The 20,104-nt window shown below is 36.1% G+C and overlaps 1 protein-coding gene across 7 annotated transcripts in view; it reads right to left on the bottom strand.

Moving 5' to 3' along the window:
• ADGRV1 (adhesion G protein-coupled receptor V1) overlaps window positions 1-20,104 on the bottom strand; it is a 596,887-nt gene that overhangs the window by 282,338 nt on the left and 294,445 nt on the right. For all 7 annotated transcript variants that reach the window (XM_055387526.2, XM_055387529.2, XM_055387534.2 and 4 more), the window contains one exon: window positions 16,924-17,024. In XM_055387526.2, the coding sequence (XP_055243501.2) occupies window positions 16,924-17,024 (101 nt within the window). The remainder of the gene's footprint in view (window positions 1-16,923; window positions 17,025-20,104) is intronic.

Raw genomic sequence — 20,104 nt, 5'->3', positions numbered from 1 at the left:
ATTTACATATCCTGACATATGGACAATATTCTCCAGAAAGCTGACATATTGGAATGGTTGCTGCTATTGTTACAAGTTTGTGCAAGTTAGTATAATAATTCCACAATGTTCAGAGAAGCTGAGCTGAGAGGTGGCTCCAGGATAAATCTTCTTATATCATTTCTTGATAAAAATCATCTAAAACCTGGAAAGTAAAGTCCCAACTACTAAACTAAGCTTTCATGACCTCCCATAGGCTGATCTGAATCTGCTTTTCAAGCTAACCCACAACACTCTCATTCAAAGATATAGTACATGTCAGTCAATGTCCTACTTTGGTGTATTTTAAAACATGTCCTGTACTTTCTTAAACCCAATGTGTGTCACTGATGTTTTCTTTGCTCAAAATGCTTTCTCCCCACTGAGAGGCAAGCTCCACCTCTGATTGTTCAAATTCCATCTATCTGATTAAAGCCTTTAGCAATTTTCAGGAAAAGGAAACAGCAGATACTGTACATGACATACATTCATGTATGTATGATATACATATTTATACACACATATTTTATACATCTGTGTTTGTAATTTAGTGGTTAAAAGAGAATCAGACACACATAGGTTCAAATCTTAGCCCTGCTTCATAGCTATGGGATCTTGAGCAGATTTAAGTTTATTTAGTATAAAATGAGGATGGCAATGTCTACTGATAGCACTATTGTGAGAATAAAATAAAGTAGCATACCTGAAGTCTCTGGAATATAACAGGAGCTCAAGAAGAATATTATTAACAATACCATTACTTCTCTGGAATAAAGTAAATAAAAGGAAAAAATAGAAATCTAAAAATTGCTTCTTAAAATAATAATAATTATTATTATTATTTTGAGACAGAGTTTCGCTCTGTCACCCGGACTGGAGTGCAGTGGCACAATCTCGGCTCACAGCAACCTCTGCCTCCTAGGTTCAAGCAATTGATTCTCCTGCCTCAGCCTCCCAAGTAGCTGGGATTACAGGCGTGCACCACCATACCCAGCTAATTTTGTATTTTCAGTAGACACAGGGGTTTCACCATGTTGGCCAGGCTGGTCACAAATTCCTGACCTCAAGCGATTTGCCTGCCTTGACCTCCCAAAGTGTTGGGATTACAGGCACAAGCCATTGTGCCTGGCCAAAATAATTTAAATTAAAATTTTAAATTAAACATATGCCTTACCATTTGGAGAAAAAAAAGCATAAAATAGTATAATTAAGGAGAAAATTGAAATTTTAAGAAACTCAAAAGGAAATGGGAAAAGGTCATTCTTCCTTTGATAACAGGAATCTATGATTCCCATAATCAAAATTATATCACAAATTTTAAAAGTTAAAAAAATTTAAACCTAAACAAAATAACTGTTTTACTTCCATAACATCCTACCTTCTGTTTTTTTGAATGAATACTGCTTGTTCTTTTCTTTACAAATCTCCTTTCAGGTTTATTTCACCCTGTGTACTGATACTTCTTTTGTTTCCAAAATGTGCATATGGATTGCTTTTCAAATGAATATGATTGCTGGGTTTTCTTGTGAATATAAGGGCCTTTCTCTCCTATGTATCTCAAAACAATTTCTGGAAAGATGGTGTTAGGTGGGAACCTTGGCTGGGCTCTGCTCCTGTGTGGGGAACCATGGAGGTGAGGTTGAAGTCCTCATTCAGCTTTTGCTAGTAGATGTTCTCCTTCCTTCCTTTTGCATGCAGACTGGAAGAACTGGAACAAAAGCCTTGCTTCAAACATGTCTCAAACCCTGTGACCTTACTTCCACAACAGCTTCCCCAAGCCACTCTCCACTTAAAGCTGAAGTAGCCTTATCCCAGGAAAGAATGACTCACATGTAGCTGGGCAATCGTTTCTCTTGCCATTTGTTCCAGTCTGTCCACAGAAGGAGAATTAACAACCAAATATGGTTCGAGTTTTTAATCTTCAAGCAAATTGTAACCTGTAAGTGGGGAAAGTGTAAAGTGCAACAACAAATAATGTGTGACACCTACACTACACCATGTAGCTGACTTCATACTTCCTTGATTTGCTCTCCTTTCATATCTGTATAAATCTCCCCAGCACTCCTGAGATTATAATCTGCTTAAGGACACCATCATGACTGTGTTGGAGTTTGTTAGTCAGCTGGTTATCTGTTTAATCTCATAAATGACTGTGAACATAGAGGCATTTTTTAGAAGTATATCTTTGACTTTTCATAATTACCTTCAAAGAAGTGATAAGAAGGTGTTCTTCGGAATGAGATCTTAATTCATATTTAGGACTAGATGCTGGGTGACTGTTTCGGGAATCACAAACATACAAAACAGCATTCCAGTGGTGTTCTAAATCACTTAACGTTAGCCTTCGAATTCCATGTTAAATTTAAGTGGTAAACAATCTTTTCTTCAAGTTGCTTCCTCTCTCATGGCCACCACTGACGCAGACATCAGCTGGAAGAGAGGCCTCCAAGGATTAGGCAGTGTGCGTTAGACATAACTTGGCAGCCACTTGTAAACTCCAAAGAAAGTAAATCAAATATCAGTGACCGATTGTGAAGCTCAATTGCTTCCTCTTTTCCAGTTTCTCACAAAACTGTTTGAATTCAGCTTCCCTTCTCCCTAACAGTAGCCAATTCTGACGGAAGTCTATTCTCTCAAACTTGCTTCTATTTAGGAGAAATTGCTTATATTGTTTTTCCCAAGCCTATTAATAACCTAGAAAAGAGTTACACACGCTGAATCTTAAACAACACCGCAAATATTTTCCTGTGGCATTATCACTGTATTTTTCTAAGGTCTGAACTCTATCTTTACCTCAAGAATATGAGTTCAATAGCAAATTCACAAAGGGTAATATCACAGAAACTATACACACAATTTATTTTCCATAGTCATGCAGCTGCAGTTTTAATAGTTTCATTTTTTTTCTGAATTTCATGAAAGGGCATGTAAGAGGTAATGTTAATGTTTTTATATAAATTTAAATATTTCAAAAGGTAAAGTTGTATTGATGTCTTGTGAGTCTTTAATATGTGATAGCAGTAGATTGTGTTTGAAATAACATTAAAAAAAAGAAAAAGCATTGAAAAAATATACCTTATACCTGATTATTTTTTCCTATCTCTTCACTTAAACTAATCACAAAGGGTTCATTGGAGGATGTTATGAGGAATTATTCTTTAAAATATGAAATTTGTAAGAGACATTAAATGAAAAAAAAAACCACACACTGAAACCCTACTGATGCCTAACAGACAGAAATTTTCCATTTCTCCATAAGCAGTAGTACAGAACTAGATACTTCAGCCTTTTCAGATTAGACAAGTTAACACATTTCCAAAAAAATGCTTGTGAGACACTAAAATGTATCTGTGGAACCCAAATTCTTTCCAAAAAAATTCTCATTTTCTGTTGCTCCTCCATACATCAGTTCTGCTCGGGTCTGGCGACTATTCTACTTTTCCAACAGGTCTGCCCAGGAGTAGCTCTCCTTTCCTCACCATCAGCTCTTAACCAGTTGAACCAACCCAGATTCCTTGCAAACTAAACAGAACATAATCCAAGGTAGAGCAATCCTTTTTGCGTCACTAATCCTGCCAGATACTGCCCATTCCTCTGCCTTTACTAATGTCTGTCTTTTAATTATATGTAGATTCTTCCTGGTGAAGACATCTCATCTTTCAAGACAGCTAAGCATTTTTATTGCTATAAGATTTTCCTGACTCCACTCCTCAACCTGGATAGAATTAATAACTCTTTTTTGGTTCCCACTATATGCTGTACAGACTGCTATTATATGCTTACACCATTCTACTGTATTCATCTATTTACTTCTTTATTACCCTCCTGGTAGACAGTAAATTACTGGAGGGTCTAAACTATGTCTTTTACTATGTCATTACTACATTTTACATAACATGACATTACTGCGTCATAGTACATATGACACTAAATAGTTGGAGAACGGGAACAATGAATGAATAACTGCAAACATGAGATAAATTTAAATTGTGCTTCAACAAAATTTTCAGAAAAGGTCTTCTTTTCATTACCTGGAGAATAGATTTTTCTGCTACTTTAAGACTCAAACAGGAGGTGGTAGACAGACTTGCTTGACCTCATCTGACTTTCCTATATTCACACAAAAGTCTTCAATAATTAACCCTGACAAAGGTTGTCAAAGAGCAATTCCTAATCTTAGAGTGAAAGGTTGCTGAAGTGTGGATTGTTTGTATAATACAAGGGCATTTTTTAATGGAGTCTCACGAGTATCTAGTGAGTTAACAATAAATGATAAAACACTGGCAATTCAGCTACTCTGGCTTCCTGGGGTTAATCTCTTAGATGCCTGCAGCCTTTGTACCCCTGTGAAGTGAAGAAACTGTGTTAGCAGTGCCTACATGGATATTCTTATATAATTGTAAATGCTTATATTGCCCTTCTAAAATAAATATTTAATTGAACACTTTAAAAGTGTTCCAAAAGTTAAACCAACAATTTAATTTAAAGATTTCCAAGGTACAAAACCATGCTCCTTAAATGCAAAGATTTTAGTTTTTTTAAATATTTCTGAGAGGAGGATTAGGATTTGTGATTATTATATCTTATTAATCCATTTATTTACAAAATACCAGGCATTGTAATGACTGCTTTCAACTACTCATAGGTTAAAAGGCTTTTGGAGTGTGGTATCAGATACAATAAACTCAGAAACTAAGAGTAGATTAATCACAATTATAAACATGACCTAAACATGACAGGACTGCTCATTATGTCTAGACATCCTGCAGTATGTTGGGGTATTTCATTTCTCAATTTCAACATACTAACAATGTAATAACCTTGATATTTATAGCCATATTTTAATGGCCCATTTTAATTATTTTGGCACTACAGACATTTACTAGTTAACACTATTAAAATTAGCTTTTACAATTAGTTATTATCTATCTTGGAGTATCTAAATTTTAACACAAAATTTCATTCCTTTGGAACACAGACATTACTTAGGAAAACTTTTTCTGTACTCCAATAATTGTTCTCTCATCTCCAAACCTGCTTCTTAATAAGTTACTAAAGCTGCTTGAAGAGCCAATTCTCTTTGCACACTCTGTGACCACAAGTTTCAGAAAACTTACCATTTGCTATCCAACTTATTTGCAGAGCACCTACCTGACCCAGGAAGCTAGTTTCCAGAAGTCTCCCTCTTCCCCTCCATCTCACCTTTCCTGACCCCACCACCACCTGGTTTCCTTGTAGTCTGCTTCTATGGACTTTTAAAGGAAGAAGAGCCATATAACAGAGGCTGTGGGAGCAGTATGGGCTTTCTTGAAGTTCCCAGTTAGAAATCAGAATGTTTTAACACGAAGAGAAGTTACAAATTCAATTAGGATCCAGAACAGTCAGACAGATTAAGAGTCAAATAAGCTTTGGTGGCTGGCTTGAGATCTTGACTTCTCTTTATAAGCATTTCTTTTCTGGGAAAATTAATTCTTCATTGAACACATCTAAATTATAAACCAAGAATTATAATACAATTTGTTTATAAAAGATGTAGATCACTACAGATTACATTTAAGAATATGAATAATTTCTTCTTTAAAATTCTGGCTTTAAATTCAGGGTCTTGCTCTGTTTCCCAGGCTAGAGTGCAGTGGTGCAATCATAATTCACAATCATAGCTCACTGCAGGCTCAAACTCCTGGACTCAAGGGATCCTCTAGCCTCAGCCTTCCCAGTAGCTGGGGTTACAGGCATGTGCCCCATACCCAGTTCTGGTTTTGTTTTGCTTTAAGGAATTGAGAATATAGGAAGTGCTTATTTTCATGAGAAAATGGTGATAGGTTAGTTTTAGATTGCCAAGAATGCTCTTTATAAGAAAGCCTAAGATTTCTTTTAACTTCATTGTTTTTCTTATTTAACCAGGTTGTTTTTTGTTTTTTGTTTTTTTTTTTTTGAGACAGAGTCTTGCTGTCGCCCGGGCTGGAGTGCAGTGGTGCGATCTCCACTCACTGCAAGCTCCGCCTCCCGGGTTCACGCCATTCGCCTGCCTCAGCCTCCCGAGAAGCTGAGACTACAGGTGCATGCCACCACGCCCAGCTAATTTGTATTTTTAGTAGAGACGGGGTTTCACCATGTTAGCCAGGATGGTCTCGATCTCCTGACCTCGTGATCCGCCCATCTCAGCCTCCCAAAGTGCTGGGATTACAGGTGTGAGCCACCGCACGCGGCCTTAACCAGTTTTTTAAATTGAAAATCTAGTATGAGCCAAAAAGCTTTTCATGAGTGCTAGAAACAGCAATGAACAAGACAGGCAATTCCTGATCTAATGGAGTTGACATCCCATTAGAAAGGGGAAAAGGGGACAGAATACAATACATGAACAAGAAAATTTAGATATGGATATATGATATGAATAAACATAACAGTGATGAGACCCCGTAGGGGTGGGTCTTCTTGCAGAGGCCACTCTGAGGTGGTAACGTAAGAGTTGAGTGAGTCAATGCTGTATAAATGGAAATACGGATGAGCAAAACACTGGGGCAGAACTTTCCAGGCTCAGGTATTAACTAGAACACAGGATGTAGGACAAGAAGAAGCTGGGCATAAAGAACTGTGCCCACTGTGGCTGTGCTGGGTGAACGGGGAGGTGGTAGAAGATGAGATCAGAGAATGGGCAGAGACTGATCCTGAGGGAGATGGAGGTCAGAGTCCCTCTGTTATGTGCAATAGGAAGACACCAAAAAGTTTTAGGGAAAATGATTAGAGTCAATTTAGTCTTTAAAAGGACCACTCCTGCTGCTGAGAGGAGAACAGACTATGGAGAAAGGGGTCAGGTTAAGACCACAGGGAAGAGTTTGGAGTCCATAAAAGAAGAAAGGTGGCTTAGGTGAGCAAGATAATGGTGACAATTGAGAGAAGGGATCACAAATGGGATAAACCCAAAAAACAGAGAGTAGAAAAGCATTTAATTCCCAAATATGGTTAACTACGGTTTTTTTTTTTTCCTTTCTTTTTTTAAGAGACAAGGTCTTTATTGCCCAGGCTGGAGTGCAGTGGCGTGATCACAGCTCACTGCAGCCTCCAACTCCTGGGCTCAAGCAATTCTCCTTTCTCAACCTCCAGAGCAGCTGGGACTACAGTGTGCACCACCATGCCTGGCTTTTCAATTTTTTTCTCTGAGCATTTTTTGTAAAGAAATCTATACTTTAAAAGTTTTTAAAAATGCAAAAATTGAGAATTTGTACTCAAGATTTTCATTCAACCTTGATCTCTGTCTTGCAGAAGAGCGAGAATAAACGGGGGGTTGGGGCTTAGAGGTGCGCTCTGGAGTTGTGGAATTTCTCATAGTTTCCACATCAAACCCCATAAAATCACTTGCACATGCCATCATCTACAGATGAAATGTGACCACAAAACCCACTTGGTTGTTGATATTTGACATGTTTCAGTTTGGCAATAACATTCGCCCTTACAACCAAAACATAGTGCCTGAAACCAAGCTCCTCCCCCATCCTGGCAGAACACAAGAGTGTATGTTCCCGAAAGATGGTATCTGAATAGGGCTCTGCCAGAAAGGCAGTTCTAGACTGCACACAACTAGCCTATAGGAAAGGCTGCTCTGTCTTTGTGACTGATGTTATTTTGGTCTTTTACCTTTTGGCATTGGATGTGATATATGAAAAAGAACAGTTTCTTCCCTTGGGAGCTTAAAGTTCAGCCAGGCAGGTAGGCAACTACATAAAAGGCACTCTGTTGTACAGCAAGCAGATAAAGCTCAGGAGACACAACCTCCTGGGGTTTAGGTCAATGTAAATCTAAAAACCAATTTTGTAAGGACCACTCATTAAAAAGTTTCACAGAAGGAAGCAAGATTTCACAGAGTTACAAAGGAAACTAAAGAGAAGTCTTTAGTTCTAGCATGCTTACTATAGTAACAGAGTAAATGTTAAAACTGTCTGCAAGAAGACCATGCTATTAGGCTCCAAGGAAGTGGAGGGAAGAAGCACTACCGGGGTCTCTGAGGGCTCCTCTGTAAAGGAGTGGAGAAGGGGTTATGGAAACACCCTTCGGAGACAGATTTACTTGATCTGAGACCTGGGGCAAGTCACAGAATTGTTCAGTGTCTCAGATTTCTTACACACAATGCAGAGGCAATAATACATATACTGACTATGCCATAGAGTGCTGGAATTAACTTATCAAGTGTTTATCATCGTCCTTAGCAGTACTGTTTCATTAAATAAGTGTCTCTGTATTTTCACAAGACCAGTGCTCTAGCCCTTCAGCTATGGAGCCAAGTATCTCTGTATTTCAAAATATAAGTCTATTTCAAATTTCAAATGTATACACACACACACACACACAAGCTCATACCATATATATAATTTTCTAGATAGGCAAGCATATTATATATATCCAATTTTTAAGGTTATAACAATTCAACACAAGCAATGAGGACACAAACACTTAGAAAATACTCAGATCAGGGAAAAAAAACTCTTAAAAACTATAAACAAAATTACTGATGCTGTCCACTACAGATAATGCAGACCAACGGAAACAAATTTCATGGTCTACATTACCTATAGTACAATGAAAGGCACAGTTACAGACTTGACAGAGCCAATTATTGCAACAGGGTGGGGCCCCAAATTCTCCCCTCCCTTGCAGCTGATTTAAGAAAGCCTGAAGCACAGAAAAGCAGGCTCAGGAGCTCAGGTTCTCTGGAAGGATTCAGTGTTCAACTCAGGGCAGAACCTGAAGGGCCTCTGCATGTCGTGAGGTAGCAGGAATCCTCCTTGCCCTCCTCTTCTGAAATCTCCTTCCTCGGATCTTGTGTCTTGGGCATTTGAACATGATCCACTATGTATCTTCTCAACAATGCTGCAAATCAGGCATTCTTATTATTTTCCTAGTGATTTTTTTTCCACTGTAGTTGACAGATGTTACCCCATCAGTCTCTCTAATTCCAAAACTGAGACACTTCCCCCTACGCTCCATATCTGTTACAGTTCTTTAGAGCTCTCATTAAATATTCATAAAAACAACTTTTTTCATATGTTGCTTTTGCCTAGTCAGGGACATCAAGGAAGGAAGGCTTTTAAAGGTCAAGGATAGTTTATGTTACTGAAGCTGTAATAAAAGGTTCCAAACTGGTATTTTTTGGTAAAGTCTGGATTTGCCTCACAAATTTTCCTAGTAACAAAAGCTATGTTGCAAACATGATGATGTCACTGTAGCCTCATTCAGAATATTACTCACTCTTTCTGTTGCTTTGCTACTTCAGCACTTGGGAAAGTCTGAATTTCCCAGTATTGTGACCATGATACTATTTTTGTATCTTTAGTGTCCACTTATTTTCAATGTAGTGAGAACAGTCTATTTGAGCTGAATTTTGAAAGCTTGTTGAGGAAAAGGAATTCGATTTTATTATTAAGAGACTTTAAGAAAGACAAATTTGATACATAAAGGAAAATGTAGCCTTAAATAAAAAGAAAGCAAAAATAAAATAATATTTTTTTGGGGAATTCAATACCTTAATATGCAAATTTCACTCTATTTTGAGTACCAAAATCACTGTAATCCTCCAAAGCACACACTTGTGAATAGCATAATATTAATATTTTTGGTTGTAGAATGACATATAATTATTTGATAATTGCTAATTATAAATTTGTTTCATGATTGATTGCAAGTTTACATAAAGTTCAATAGTAACAATACCAAAAATATAAGGCCATCACAGAAATTTGGATTCAAGAAATGGAAAAAGAAAGCTCAAACTAGAGCTCTAATTTTCTCCTAGATATAAGGTGATTAAGTTAGGTGCATTAGCAGGGAGTCACTTGCCTAGACCTAAAAAATTCAAATTAATCACAACATATAAATAAACACATGGATCAAAGAGAAACTTACTAATTCCTATTACCCTTTCAACAAACTTCAACAGGAAGTTCTCTTTCAAGGAAAGAAAATACTAGTGGAGGAGATGGGGGAGACCTGCCCCTTGTGTGGCAGCCCCAGGGGCCAGATTCCCTGCAGCAAACCTATGATCAGAGCCACCAGAATTGTTCCCCACTTCCTGTGCTTTGATTGCCTTCTTCTTTCATTGACAAACTTCACAGGTGTGGTCTGATAGCCTCATCCATTTTCTTCCTATCCATTTACTCTTTAACCTTTTCTAATTTTCATCATTTCTCTCCAAGTTTCCAGGGACCTTGTTCTTGCCAAATTTGAGGACTAATCTCCTCATGATGCTCAAATCTTTCCATTTGAAACCTTTTTCCTTCTTTGGCTTCAAAAACTTTAACATTTTCCAATCCTCTTGTAGTGATCCTTCTCATTCCACATAGCGTGGTCTCTAAATACGTGAGTTTTGGAGCCAGACACATCTGGCTTCAAATTCTTCTTCCTTCAATGTTCTACCTATGTAGGTTAGGGTAGGTAACTGAGTATCTCTTAGTCTCTTTAGGGATGATAACAGTACCCATCTCATCTGGTTGTTATAAGAGTAAATAATGCAATATGTGTAAATCACTAAATTCAGTGCCACAAAGCCCAGCCCTTAATGACATTAGTTATATGTATTCTATATACACAGGTTCTCTACCCAACCTGTCTCAGAGAACCTATTTTAAAGTGTCAAGAAGCTCTACATTTATGTAGATAACATCTAAATCTTCATGCTATGGAAACCTTAAACCCCTCATGCTCAAAATTGCACATATCGTTCTCCAATTATTAAACCTTTCCACTTTCGTATTTAAGTCAAATGAAACCACTAGTTTCACAGTCACCTTAAAAATCTTCTCTCTCATTTGGTGACAGAGTAAATTTCATTAATTCCTCATTTATGAAGCAACTTAGTATAGCAGTTTTAAAAAGGACTGGAGGCTGGCTGCTGTGTTCAAATACTAATTCTGTTACTTACCACTATGTGACCTACGGCAAGTAATTAAACTCTTTATGTCACAATTTCCTAATCTGTAAAATGAGAATAATATTAGTACCTACCTCATAATCCCTACCTCCTGTAATATGTAATAAATATTACATTAATGTTTAGTAAATAAAATTTGCAATGTGGCTTTTTTTATTGATTTAAAGACAGACAAGAAAAGTGCAGAAATTTAATACGGCAAAATAAGATATTTTTATTAGTCCTTATTCCTTCCTTTGAATTCTCATTGCCATTACCACTGTCTAAGCTCAGAACCCATCCTAATCGGATGATGGTAAAAGCAGCCCACCCAACCTCTCTACTCTCCCTAATTAGAGCCTCTTACCTTCTTTAGTCCATTTTTCCTTTAATCCTTCATTGCCAGATTAATCCTTAAAAATACTCCTTTCATATTGTGACTTTTTGGACTAATTCCATTGGTGACTCTGTAACTTCTCATGGTTCTCAGACAATGGGAAGCTGCCTCACCTGCAGTCAAAACTTACCTATTTCTCTGTGGGATCTGCAAGCCTTACTCAAGTGAAAGCAGCCAGGATCACTATAACTTAGATGTCTTTGTTCTTGTTCTTTTCCTTGCCTAGAATGTGTCACATTCCAAGTCTTCAAATCTTATACATTCTTCAACAACCAGGTCAGATTCCATTTCCTCCACAGAGACTTTGCAAACTGGGGTCCCTTATTCTCAGCCTATGCAGTACTACAGAGGAAGAGATTTTTTTCTCTGTATATACTTGGTTCTTACTATGAGGTTAGTGTTTTAGGTTATTATTTACACGCTTTGTGTGCATGTATGCATCTTGCTTGGTATTTCTCATTGCACAATCTTAATATTGTACATACGATAGAGGAGATGGAAGTGGTCGAACTGCTGGATGAATAATGGTCTTGACCTGAGATGCGGGTTTGGCTCAGTTTTTTGGTTTAATTTCACAATTGAATGTTGAATGGTCACTCAGTCATGAATGTAATAATATTTTCACCATGCCATTGAGCATACCTAAATTGAGTCAAATAGTTTAATAAATTCAACTTAAATGTATATTCATATCTGTGTGCAGAATGTCTTTATTCATATTCACCCAACTAATCTCTACATGAAGAAAAGAAACAGTTAAATACCCCAATCTCTACATAAAGACACATTTAAATACAGTTAATTGTACAAAAAAAAAAAAAAAGGCTTACATACTCAATATCATTCTAGTGGTGGGAGGGCACCTACAGGATCTTGGTAGAAAAGAATGAACTTGGGGCAGGGGAACTAGTTATATCTTCTTTCTAGTAGTTTATTTTATGTCCAAAACAACACTGAGAAGTTTTACAAATTGTCAAATGCTATGAGAATGACCAGAATAAAGGCCTTGTTCATACTCTAAATTATCTCTTAGTCCACTCGCCTAAGGACCTTTCCCTTTCTTAGAAAAAAGAAATAAAAAAAATCAGAAGGACACAGCAGCAGCCTTTCATTAATGAGGGAAAGATACAAGTGTGCAGGCGTTTTAAAGGCAATAATATTTGAAATGAAACTAAAAAAATTAATTAATGGGATTTCTTAAATAAAATTTCATACTAAGAAAAATAGCTTGATTATATGGATTTAGTAATAATAATAACAGCAACAGTAGCAGCAACAACAACAACAACCAGAGATGTTTTGGGGTCATAATATAGCTAATCTAATACCTTACTTAACAAGTAGGATCTGGAAACCCACCATAGACTCACTGATGCACTACCTGAATTTTAACAAGATGCCTGCATTGAAGTTTAGGAAACACTTTCCTTGCTACTTTCTTGATCCATTTATATCTCCACTAACATATAATCATAAATGTTCTACTGAAAAATGACCCTCTGCTTCTCAATTTCCTAATCTTCAAAGCAAGATTTAATTTTGATCCTTGTACTTAAATGCTTACATACTTTTTTATTCAGCAAAAAAGTAGAAATAACAAAGGATATTCTGGTTAATAAGTGATTAACAAAAACTTCCAACTAAGGAAAATTCTTTTCTGACTGATGAACATTTTACCATCTCTATCTTACTCTGCTTCAGTTGATTAAAATATGCTTGTTACATATGTGTCTTCAAGCCTTACTCACACAATGACTTTCTTGAGTTGGCAATCTCAACAAAACAGCGCAAGCTGCTGGAACAGAAACCAGGATTCATAGTATCCAGAAGGAGCCAGCATTTGGGAAGTCACACAGGACTTCTGCCTTTAGTCATGCACAAAGATTCCCAAAGATGCTAGATACTCAAAGCGAGAATGACATAATTCCAGATTAAAGCAGAATCTTTTCGCAAGGGTGTCTGAGTAGGATCCTCCCTGGGAAACAGGACATTGCAAAATGACATCCCAAAATGTTGCAGAATGAGAAAGTGATCAAAAGACAGTAACAGTCCAACTTTTTTAAATTCCAGAGAATAGGCCCCTAAGCTATAGTCTTGCTGGTTAATGTACGGACTTATACACATTTCTAGATGAATTTGTTATTTAGTTTCAGAAAATGTGTTTATGCTGTACAAATAACAAACCATAGAGAAGAAAAACAAATATTTTCCCTTGTTAAGTATTATTAATCAGAGTAAATACAGTTCTATCTTTTCATCATGTTTTCTATGAGGAAACTTCTGTTCTTTTTTTAGATTTGGAGGATTGCTTTTCCTGACAGAACCTCCAGAACTGAGAACCCTGAACTGCAAACTTGCTCTTTGTCACTAGTTGTTTACCAGCCTTATCAGGGCACACATGGGTTGGCAATGTGATTCAAAGATAAAAATCCCAAAGATATAATTAGATGTTTTTCTCAGAAATCTCACCCAATACCATGAAAATTTGTTTGCTGTTTCTTCACATCATACTTGAAGAGCCCCACAATTTCGTGTCATTTAATCATTTTCATTTATATAAGTGAGAAAAAATAACTTGGTATTGAAGAAATATGTACATTTTTTGATAAACTGAAAATAGAGGCCTTTATCTCAAAGCTTCTGTGACATAATAAAAACATTTTTCTGTATCAATAACACACTTAATGCTCATAAATATAATGATGAAGCTAATTTTATGGCCCTGAATTTAAACATATATAAGCAGTAGGAAGATATATTCAAAGCCAGTGGAGTACAATCTTTCTTATGGTACATTTGCATTTAATTAAATTCTGAATAAAGAGGATAAAAAGAGAAAGGTAGGACACCACAAATGTGTATTTGCTATGCTGCAAATACCCTCTTGCCCAGTTAAAGAAGTACTATGAAAGCATCTCTCAAGTTTTTTACTGAACGCCACCATGGCTAAAGAGAGACCGATAAATTTAAGGGAGAAAAATAAATCTTCTACTGCCACCTACTGGTATTTTATAGTCAATAATTCTCAAGGGTGCTATAATGACAAACTCCAGATTCAAGCAGAATCTTGATTTTTAAAGCAGGAATAATCTTTGGATTTGTATCTATATTCCTCCAATCAAGAAAAAATATATATATATATATATACACACACACACACATATATACACACACACAATAAATTATAGTTATAATAGTCTACATATTTCTAGAAGTAGAAAGTAGAGCTGGACGAGCATATTTTCCTGACTTTCTGATTGACGGACCCATTATACCACACTGCTCCAAAAGGAAGTCCAGGACTATCACATTTCCATTCTTTCCTTCTCCACAAAAGCCATTCTGCTTAGTCCTAGTTCATTAATAAAGATTTGAAAATGAATGGTCTTGGCAGACTTGTCTGCAAAGTATTCACAACTCAAACACTCTAGGTCAGCTATAGAATTTTCCCTCTTAGCTAAAGAACCACAGGCCAAGCCTGCATTTTTTAAAGACTTCTCTAGAGTTAATTTAACCTCCAAAAATGACAATATAACATTGACAGAGGATCCCAAATGAAAGACCCAAGGCTGGAACTGTAATAACTCCTGTTGGCAAGATTCTATAACTGGAGCTATAAACATGACTTTAAAATTTAGATAGGGTGGGAGCCCAACTTACTGTAGTCAGCTTCTTGGGGAGGTCTAGGAATTTTTTAAAGCCTTAGCTAAAAGGTTTTAAGGGAGATAACTATTCTTAACTCAGAGGGTATTGTTAAATCTAAGTAGATAAAGCATTTTGAAATAAACTATTTTCTATCAATAACATACCAATTCTTCCTGCCAAAAAAGAGCTATGAAAATACTTTTTTAGTTATTTCATGTCACAAGTCATACACTACATGATTTTTCATGCCACACTGTTTCATTTATTCTAAAAATATACTGAAAAACATGGATATGACTAACCGTTTTGTCCAAAATTAATGTTAAGTACAATATGAATCAAAAGTCAACGCTCCAACATAGAAATCCTGGTTTTGTCTTTCACATCCCTAGACATGAGCAAATTTGTCTGCTAGGACACTGAAGAGTTGTCTGTAATTCTATAGTGCTATAATTAAGTCTTGTACAAATTCTGCTGCCAAAAAATCACCAGAGTGGGTGGTGAATAAAGCCAAGTAAACTCTAATTATGGAAGGCGGGTTTTCTAAGATCTTAGATTCAAGAAGCAAAGGCGAGATCAGACAGCTAAGGCAGGTTACAAAGGCAATATAAATAGCCTTGTGAAATTCAAAGCAAGCCCCTTTGGTAACCACTGCTACTTCTCATAGCTCATAGGGCCTTTAAAAAACCAATCAGAGACCTCTGCTTAGAATCCAGCACTTAATTATTCCCTGAAAAACAGAGTTATGGAATTTACAGTCATTTTCACTCCTAGAACAAAAAAGGGTGACAGAATCCCAATGTTTAAGATAATTTTCCATTTTATATTTCAGCTCCACCACAAATGCTATTTTTTTCAAGTTCTATCCAGAGTTCAATAAATGCACTTTAGCATTCTAAAAAACTGTGCAAATCATGTCTACAGCACAATAAATACACACATATGACCAGCACCCAATCAATAGAGTATTGTCTGCATTGCAGAAGTGTCTCCCCATCCAGAAAAGTGGGATTTTTTAATTTTATAAAACAATATTAAAAATTATCTCAATAAGAGCATTATCTAGAATATTCTTTCTGCCTGGATCTATAATTTCAGCCTTAAAGTAGAAGTGATTATGCTTTTTTTCCTTTGCCTATATAAATGTCTAGGCCCTTTTTAGTCCTTATCAACAAACTGAATTTTCACTCATTTGAGTCCCAGCTCAATATCATCTCCTCTATGAAGACTTTCTTGACCTTCAGAGAAAAATGAAAAAAAATGAATTAAGCCTTCATCTATTTTCACAGAGTAGTTTGCAAATGGTCTATGTTCACACATCACACTGAATTAGTTATTTATATGTACATCTACTTTTCTAGACTATAAACACCGTATGGATAGAAAAAGCATCTAATTTCATCTTTTGTTCTGGTTTCTGTGCTTTACACGGTGCTTTAAACTAGACACTTTAAATTGTGTGCTAATAAGTCATTGTTTTTCACACAGTTTCTTCTACCATAGAAAAACTGATTTTTCAAAAGAAAATGTTCTATCAAACTATTATAAGAAACAATACATAGTGTCCAGATGCTTTAAAAGTTTATATCATCTTAATGCCCTAAACATAAAGAATTTATAACACAGCATATTTCAAACAGATTAATAAAATATGTTAATTTTAATGTATATATAAATTACAAATACATTCAGCATATATTAGCTGACAATAAGATGCTTTGTGATAAGAAGTTTTTTTTTTTTTGTAAGCGATGATATTAAGGTGCTTCTCTGTAGAAAGAAGCATTTTAGGCCTGATTCTCCTTATATGACTCTCCTGTCCCCATTCTCTTCCACTGCAAAACTAAACAAGTTTATTTCAACTAAGTTGAGATTAAACTTTACTTTTACACTCAGTTCAAGAACCAAAGAAGAAGAAACACAAACATCTCACGATAAATCATAAATGCCAGCGCTCTCCTACCTGTGTACCTAAGCTGGCTGCCATCATGTGAGTCAGAAGTTTAGCTGCAAACATGGAGTACCTGGCACAGAAGATATGGGAAAGAACAGCCAAGCAAAGACCTGTAGGAACAAAAAAGTCCACATATGGTTTAATAATCCATGAAGATTCTAACAGCATCATAGCAAGAATCTTTGGGGGCAGCTAGGCATGTCAGGTCTGCCACCTGCCTCTGCCCAGTACCTCTGGAAAAGATGACATGGCAATTGTAATCTACTCCATTTTCCATGACAAGTAAGATCTTTACACTTACCAGTTAAGCCCAATATTCAGGCATGTGAATAGGATTTTTCAGTCATAAAATTTTGACTGGTCCTACCAAAACTCAGGTTTGGTAATTACCCCTTTTTTATCTACTAGAAATAGTTCTGAAATTACAATAGTGTTAGTTATGAATTTTAAAGGCAACTTTGCAATACTGGATGCCCAAACCAGGAAGAAAGTGTACTATTTTCTCCACAATGACTTTTAACTTAAACTTCTACATTTCTAAGTTGTATGAAGAAAATTATTCTTATTATCTTTGAGTTTGTTTGAATTCACCTGTTTACACTACTTCAAAGGGATAGTTAGAACCTTAGCACTAATCCAACAAATCTTTTATCTTGCAATTCATATAAATTTCTTTTAATGTTAGATTTTTAAAGGCAGGGTATACATGTGTTTTAAAAATATTTTCTGCCTTTTAAGACTTAAATGTGCTGCATATGATAACCTATTTGCTTTTTCACTTAAGCTTTTACCCCACTCTTATTCTCAGTAGGGTTATTTTGTCTAAGGATTACTGAAACATAACAGCAATTGACATATGTATACTGCTTTGCCATGTGCTTTGCATTTTTACCTCGTTTAGTTATATCAATGCCTCGTTAATAAACAGGAGGCACTGCACTCATTTAACATTTTGTTTTCTTTTGAAGCTGTGGAACAAACTTTCAGAATACACTGCATGTTGGCATAAGTGGACTGGGCATCTGCAAAAGGTCCACATGGGGTCTTGTTACTCATTTTCTCATAACTTCTTTTTGAGAAACCATTTGAGTTATATTTTTAAATTTTAACAAGGTAGACAAGGCTCTCCACAACAAGGGAAACTGCGTTAGTCAAGGCTTTTGGCCTAGAAATTTGGCCAAGAAATCTAGAGCAATCCGTTTTTTGGGAAGGCTTCCATGGGGTGTTCTGGAACAGGTGTGTAGGTCCTGGGTCTGGCTGCAAAATCCACCCACACAAGTACAGAGTGTATCTTCAGGAACTGCAGAGTCATGCTAGATATTGTGCATCTTGACTTAGGTAGTCTATATACTATTGGAGTTGATGCTCAGAACTCAAGTAATGCATACTTTGAATTCCCTAGGATGATAAAAGCCAGCTTAAATTCAAGTCTTGAGTGTGTGAATGTGCATGCCTGTGCATGTATGTGTGCATGTGTGTGTCTGTGTGTGTGTGTGTGTGTGAGTAATATACTGACTTTAAAGCAAGCCTTGCAAGGTTTTCTTTTTCATTTTAAGGCACATGATCACAAATATGTGCTCTGCTGTAAGTTGACTGTGGTAGAGGATAACAATGTGAGGCAAGGAATTAGTGCTCAGCAAGGAGACATACACAAGTCAACTTTTTTCTAGTGCACAAGAAGAGCTTACTTATAGCCTTTTCCTTTAACTTAGTAATGCTCTATTATACTCCTGTTTCATGATATACATTTAGTATACTAAATTTGACCAGCTCAGAAATATTTAATTAAGTATATTAGGCTTCAATTAAAATGCTAGCATGACACCTGGTGGCAGTTCAGGATTCAAAGCCAGTGGCAGGAAGATAGGTGAGATTCTACCAGCCTATAACTATAACGCATCATAGTTATCTAGATGCGTTTTTTACGTAGGGGAGAATAATATTGATAAAACCTCAAACAGGCTGGGTCCTACCTAGTCTAGGGAAACTCATCTGGCTTGGGTGAGGATATTGAATACCTAAAATTTAAAGAAACAATTATTTCAATTATCAGGTTTCTAAGACACTATATACTAAATACTTATCTTTTATTTTTTCATCTGAAATTAAATAGCTATATTTAACATCTATTTAAACTTAGAAATCATTTTTTTAATTGCAGAAACTTTTTGGTTGAAATTCCTTAATATAAATATGCAAATTACAAAGCATAAAGTGTTATAAGTATAAATAGAATGATTTTTTAAAAAATAAAGTATAGCCGGGCGTGGTGGCTCAGGCCTGTAATCCCAGCACTTTGGGAGGCCAAGGTGGGCAGATCATGAGGTCAGGAGATCGAGTCCATCCTGGCTAACACGGTGAAACCCTGTCTCTACTAAAAATACAAAAAATCAGCCGGGCATGGTGGCACGCACCTGTAGTCCCAGCTACCCGGGAGGCTGAGGCAGGAGAATCGCTTGAATCCTGGAGGCGGAGGTTGCAGTGAGCCAAGATCACACCACTGCAATCCAGCCTCGGCGACAGAGCAAGACTCTGTCTCCAAAAACAAAAACAAAAAAAAATAGATAAATAAATAAAAATTTTAAAAAATAAAGTATCACAATTCCAGGTATTACTTAAAGGTATACTCTGAACAGTTTTTTTTAAAAACAGATTTCTTGGCAATGATGTAGATAAAACAAGCAGCTAATTGAGTAATTTGCCTTTTCTGTTTTTTCCTACCACTATGTAGATTAGAGATTCAGTTCTAAAACAACATCTAATTGGTAAAGAACAGCTAAAGTCTTTTATTATCACACTTGACTACAGATTCTCTTATCTATCTCTACAATATTTGAAAGTTTGTATACATATAAACATATGAAATGTTTGTACATAAATTACATATATACATTACATATGTTTATAAACATCTTTATTATTTGGCATCACTTAAGAATGAGAGATACTTTCCAAATAACTTAAGTTTACTCTTTCACAAGACAAGTATTAGTACGTTTTCTCATGAAATTTTCCTTAAAATATTTACAAATTATCTATCTGTCTGCCTTCTCTACAGATAAATCCAAATAAAACCAAATTATCATTATTTCATTATTAAATCCACTATTAGCTTTTTAGCTTAGGCTTTTTTTTTTATTATACCACCTAATGTATTAGATTGGTGCAAAAATAATGATGGTTTTGGCAA

The sequence above is a fragment of the Gorilla gorilla genome, chromosome 4 (assembly GCF_029281585.2).
Source record: "Gorilla gorilla gorilla isolate KB3781 chromosome 4, NHGRI_mGorGor1-v2.1_pri, whole genome shotgun sequence".
NCBI lineage: Eukaryota > Metazoa > Chordata > Mammalia > Primates > Hominidae > Gorilla > Gorilla gorilla.
The sequence above is the reverse complement of the archived record's forward strand: the minus strand, read 5'-3'. Positions and strand labels throughout refer to the sequence as shown.